The sequence below is a fragment of the Molossus molossus genome, unplaced genomic scaffold (assembly GCF_014108415.1).
Source record: "Molossus molossus isolate mMolMol1 unplaced genomic scaffold, mMolMol1.p scaffold_m16_p_19, whole genome shotgun sequence".
NCBI lineage: Eukaryota > Metazoa > Chordata > Mammalia > Chiroptera > Molossidae > Molossus > Molossus molossus.
In genome coordinates this window covers 44763739-44769834 of record NW_023425354.1, presented here as the reverse complement: position 1 = coordinate 44769834, position 6096 = coordinate 44763739, and the positions used below count along the sequence as shown (strand labels likewise).

Below are 6096 nucleotides of genomic sequence, written 5' to 3'. Positions count from 1 at the left end.
AAGATAAAGATTTGGGAATAAGAAATAAATCTTAATAAACATAGAAGGGAACTTTCTTAACCGGTTAAAAGGATCTACAAAATAATCTATAGCATGAGACAGTCCATTTAAGAAAAGAACAAGAGAGACTACTACCACATTTTCTATGCAAGTCTGCTGGAGATTCTAGCTAGCTTAGTGTGGAAAAAAGAGAAATATTGCTTAAAAAAAAAAAATTTGAACATATATTATTTATGTAGAAAATCAAAATCTATAGAAAAATATTAATTTAGAGTTTAGTGAGATTGTTGGTTAGCATACAAAAAATATTGTTTTTTAAAATTTTGTTACTATACCAGGAAAAGGCAGACTATCTCATTATTCTATGCTTATCTCTATATGTATGTAAATAATTTAAAAAATATCATTGTATCACCTTTAAAACTCACTGTGAACACAGTGAATTAAAAAAAGAAAACACCCGCCTGGCCGGTTTGGCTCAGCGGTTAGAGCATCAGCCTGGGGTCTAGAGAGACCCCGGTTTGGTTCCCTCTAAGGGCACGTACCTCGGTTGCAGTTTGTCCCCGGCCCTGGTTGGTCGTGCGGGTGGCAGCCACTCGATGTGTCCCTTTCACATCGATGTTTCTTTCTCTTTCTCTCTCTCCCTCCCACTCTATCTGAACAAAAAATGGAAGAATGTCCTCGGGTGAGGATAAAAAAAAGAAATAAATAAAAAAAAGAAAAAGAAAACACCCTATAGACTACCAAGGAATGTTATCATGATACTTTATTTATTTATTCATTTTCTTTATTGATTTTGGAGAGAGGGAGAGAGAGAGATAGAAACATTGATGAGAGAGAACATCGATTGGCCACCTCCTGCATGCCCCCCACTGGGGTTCGGCCCGCAACCTGGGCATGAGCCCTGACAGGGAATCAAACCGGCGACCTCTTGGTGCATGTATCGACACTCAAGCACTGAGCCACACCAGCCAGGCTATCATGATACTTTAAAATACCAGACAAAGCAAGACAATTCTAAGATTATCCAAAAGAGAAAAAACAAAACACAATAGGTCACTTACAACAGAACAAGAATCAACAGTAGCACTGGATGCTAGAAGGCAATTGACCAATGGTTTGATATGTTTAAAGAAAATTTATTTGATTTTAAACATAAAATTCTATACCCAGCTAAACTGGCATTAAATTATAGATGTTTAAAATTTTGTTACTTTTGGATATATAAAAACTTAGAAAATCTGTCTCATATATACTCATCAGTTATCTAATATGCTCCAGAAAAAGAAGGGAATAAACAAAGAAGAATTACACTTGAGATCCAGGATGCAGCAGACTCAGTTCAGGAGAACAGCCAGACTTCTATATAACAGGCAGGGTCCAAAGCAACCAGTTCAGATCAGAGACATAACAGAGGCTTCCAGGATGGAGGTTTCCAAGAAAAAGAACTTGATAGAATACAAATTGGGTGGGTTAGGGAAGGGAAGGATATTATTTATAAGTTAATTATTAAAAGATAATTAAGAAAATCAAGTATAATAATGAGAAACTCTCAGCTCACCCCCCAAAAAATCAGTGTAAGGAATAAATCTAATTATAATCCATTATAGTACTTGGATCCTAGTCAACATTTTAAAAGTCACAATAGTATAAAAAATATTTATTGATATAACTAAATATGATGATTTAATGTAGGAGAATAAAGGATGAAAGGTAGCATAAGACAGTTAAATTCTTATCAGTATGGCAAGAATAAATATGTAATGCTTAAATGGATAAATCAAGAAAAAGCATTATACATATGTCATTTAGAATAATGTAGGTAACGACCAGAAGAAACTGCTGAGTTAAAAGGGATTGCTTCTGGCAAGCAAAATTTAGGAATGGGGAAGGAGTGTGACAAAACGTTTGTTTTTTGCTAAAAGGCTTACGATACATTATGGATGTGTGGGACAGACTGACAGAGGTCAGAGGGGAGGGGAATGGAGGGTAGTGGGATGAAAGAAGGTGAGAGATTAGCTAAAGAACATATATGCATAGTCCATGCACACAGATAATAGTATGGTGATGGCCCGGGTGGGGCAGGGGGAGGGCGCTGGGTGGAGGTAGGTAAAGGGGGACATCTGTAGTAGTGTCAAAAAAATAAAAAACAACAATATACCACTACACACCTATTAGGGGGGAAAAAGATACATTATGAACTATGTATTTTCTACTTTGATAAAATTAAAAAAATTTTAAAGCAAGATATTTGTTCGGAAAGGAGGAGTGTTGTTGGAAATAGACTTTTTAATGACAAAGCTAAGGAAGTTTCAGAGCCCCTGTGAGAGCTGGGATTTGTTCTAGGGGAGAGAGCAAGCCATGTTGCAACCAGCAGCATTTGGATAACCTGCCTAAAGTAATTTCAGGGAAAGAAATGGATTCCCAAAGTGATTTATTTTCTTATCCAAATAGAGTAACTTTTGAACCTTATTTAAAACAAAATTTCCCCTTAAAATGTGTTCTTCAAGTTCGATAAACTTTAGGCCTCACAAAACCTGTGTTAGTCCCTGAGGGTTGTGGTCCCCAAAGGAGTTCGGATTCATTCATGTTAATTTGTTCCTTTTAATTCTTGCTCTAGAGAGAGAGTGAGAACAGTTTTTTTGTTTAATAATAAGAATTGTATTGGAACCTACTCCTCCTTTGGCTGTTTACCTTACCTGGAACTCAGAGAGACTTTAATCCCTTAGAAGGTAGGAAAAGAGCTACAGTTATGTATTTCTATAGTACAGGTACAAAGTTAATACAGGTTTTATAAATATGTGTTGAAGAAACAGATAAATTTCAGTGCCATGAGGTACTACTTTTCCTTCTGCTCCATGTCTTTTTTTTTTTTTTTTTTTTAATCCTCACCCGAGGACATTTTTCCATTTTTTGTTCAGGTAGAGTGGGAGGGAGAGAGAGGAACAGAGAGAGAGAGAGAGAAACATCGATGTGAAAGGAACACATCGAGTGGCTGCCACCCTCACAACCGACCAGGGCCGGGGACAAACTGCAACCGAGGTACATGCCCTTAGCGGGAACCGAACCCGGGTCTCTCAGGACCGCAGGCCGACGCTCTAACCGCTGAGCCAAACCGGCCAGGGCTGCTCCATGTCTTTATTGAGACTGTATTATGCAAAGTATAAGGCTGAAGGAATGAGCAGTTGTGAAGTTGCTTTGTCCAAACCCTAGAGCCCACTCTTTGATTTTACATAGTAGATGCCTTTCTGAATGACAATTTGAATTATGTATATCAGATTTTGCTAATCTCAACTCCCCTTACTCACAGAGATTATTTTTAGTGATGTTTAAACATTTCATACTATGAGATGTGAAAGTTTGCTTATTTCAAGAATCTTTTTGTGCATTCTTTCTGTAAAGTGAATAATCAACATATTAAATCTATTTGGGGGATCTGCTTAAAATGGGTCACACCGGTACTAAATTCGGCTTTAACAATGACTAATTCGCACACCACGTGTGGAATTAGATGGCTGTTGGGCACATCAACCATTTCTTTCGGCCCCTTCGCTTCCATACCACCTGCTTCAACCAGAGGCGGTGTCTTGACCCTCCGTGACCTCTTTGTCATGGCGTCTGCGGGGCGTCTACCGCCTGAGGCCCTGGCAGTAAGCCGGGCGTCGACCTTCCCAAGATGGCGGCGGCCCGGGCAAATGCGCGTAGGGGGCGGGATCCCGTCGACAGAGGCGGGGCAGGGAGGCAGAGGGGTAGGGCTTGCTGGCTGGCCGATCCTGAAGTAGGCAGCCCCAGCGCGCCTGCGCGGAGCGGCCCTGCGCGCAGTGAGGCTGTGGCGGGGGAAGGCACCGGTGGGGCGGACGGGCGGGCTGAAGGAGGGAAGCGGGCGAGCGAAATCCCAGTGCGCGCCGCGGCGGCCCGGGTACCCTCCCCTTCCGGGCGTGAGGCTGCGAGGAGAGCTGAACCAAGCGGACTCGCACCGGCAGTGAGGCGCTGCTACCGCCGCCCCAGTCCGGCCTCCCTTGGCTTCGGCGCTCCCGTCGTGGGGGCCCGGTTTCCTCAGCACACCCAGCTCTAGCAGCCTCCAGAGCCTGTCCCCGGCCCTTCGAAAGCCCCGGCGCCAGCCCGGGCCCTTGGCGGGGAGGATGACGGAGCTGCAGTCGGCACTGCTACTGCGAAGACAGCTGGCAGGTGAGCGGGCGGCCGGGCGGCGGGGCGCCGGGCCGCGATCGTGGCGATCCGCTGCGGCTCGCCTCCCTGTCTCCTCGGGGCCGGCGGCCGGGACGGCTGAGGGGTAGCGGCAGCCGCCGGCGAGGCCGGGTGCGGGCTCGCGAGGGTGGGGAGCCCGAGGCGCCGGTCCCAGCCGGGCCCAGCACTTCTTCCCTGGCTTTCGGGGATATTGGGGGCGGGGACGCGCCCCAGCCTCAGCGCTCGGACAGGGCCTGGAGCACAGTGGAAAGGAGGGGAGGCTGCCCCCTCCCCCACTGCTGGGTGGGACGTTGCGGGGGAGGGGCTGTGGATCCCAAGCCCGGTCGGACCCTCCCAGGAGGGGCGGGTCCGGGGCTCAGGTGCTGCGGAGGCCGCCGGACCCTTGGGGGCAGGAAGGAGCGTCTGGGCCCGCCCAGCTGCGAGTCCCTGGCTCGGGTGTCTGAGCCGCGGGCGGACAGCGGGTGGCGAGAGTAGGCGAAGAAACTGGCCCCTGGCGGGATAGGTGAGGCGCGCAAAACTTCTGCCGGGGCAGCGCCGGGTCCGCGGAGTTGTGGCAGACAAAGCGCCGGCCTCCGTGGCCTCGTCACTGGCGCGCGGGGGTCAGAGAACCTGGCGGGGTGCGGGACGCCGCCTCGCCTGCCTCTGCCTGGCACGGGCTCCGGCTGCACCGCCCGGCTGGGGGAGGGTAGGAGCTGGCCGCGGGGAGAACCGCTCGCTGGCCGGCTCGGGGCTTTGTGCTCGGAGCGATTCCGGGTCCTGCTTAGGCCTGCAGAACCGCGGGACTGCGGCCCGCCGGCTCTAGCCTGCGGCGGCGGCCGGGTCTGCCTCCTCAGAGGTGACTGCGTCCCCCCTCCCCCATTGTCCCGGCCTCCGGCCGTTTGCGGCTTCCAGGTTGACTTTTTAGGGGGTTGGCTCCTACTCTGCTAGGACTGTATGAGCGGAGCATGCGCGCTGGAGACGTACGTGTGCGGAGTGTAAGGGGGGAGGCGGGCTGGTGGCTTCACAATGCCGCCCCACGTGCTGCCAGATTTAAAGAGAAATGAACCAGCAGTTACTCCTGCTGTCCAGCGCCCAGCGTGTGTCCTTTTCCGTTCAGGCGAATTTTCACCTCCCCACTGTACAGCCAGCAGCCCTTAGCCCTCGGCAGAAGTCAAAGGCTAGAATTTAGAAATCTGTTTTTGAATTAGATTTGAGAGTTTGAGTTGCTAGTTAAATCACCTTTATGGCATCTTAGAAAAAGGTTGTCAGGGGCTGTTGCAGATTGTATAATTAGGTTTATTATTAGACCATGAGCAAGCAGGTTTGGACAAGTATTAAAGTTACAGATGCTCAGGGGGAGTGACTTGAAGTTAATGGAGAAGTTGTAGTGATACCTATATCCGTCACGAAAAGGTGTATTGGAAAAATAGTGAATGAATGATATTGCATCTTATATTTTCAAACACATTACCTTTCTCTAATTTTTTGTTTTGGACAATTAAGATGTTTGTTTCCCTAAGAATTCTTTAATCAGAATAAGTTTTTGTTACATAGTGAACTATTAAACAATATGAAAATATTAAATCCATATTAAAATAGTACTCAACGCTTACATAATGAGAAAGATATACATTTAAAAAGGTGTAAAAGAGTTAGGCAGTTACTAAGAAAGTGAAGTATGACCAATAACAGCAGTAGCAATATTTCAAATCTGTTTCCTACCTATTTATGAATTAGCTATATATTTTGATAACCACTTGGCTCAGTTTTGCGCTCTTTTTGACTAGATTAATCCCACATATTGATAAACCATTTCCCAAAGTTCTATATTAATGGTTGACATTTTGGTAAGGCACACTATAATATGCTTTAGGATCTGAGGAGAGGATGATTTAGTTTGTAAATTTTTAA

The 6096-nt window shown here is 46.6% G+C and overlaps 1 protein-coding gene across 1 annotated transcript in view; it reads left to right on the top strand.

Annotated features, from left to right (window-relative positions):
* The first annotated feature begins 3886 nt into the window (after positions 1 to 3886).
* UBE2G1 (ubiquitin conjugating enzyme E2 G1) overlaps positions 3887 to 6096 on the top strand; it is a 103131-nt gene continuing 100921 nt past the window's right edge. The window contains exon 1 of the mRNA XM_036268448.1: positions 3887 to 4188. Coding sequence (XP_036124341.1) covers positions 4143 to 4188 — 46 coding nt within the window. The 5' untranslated portion in view covers positions 3887 to 4142. The remainder of the gene's footprint in view (positions 4189 to 6096) is intronic.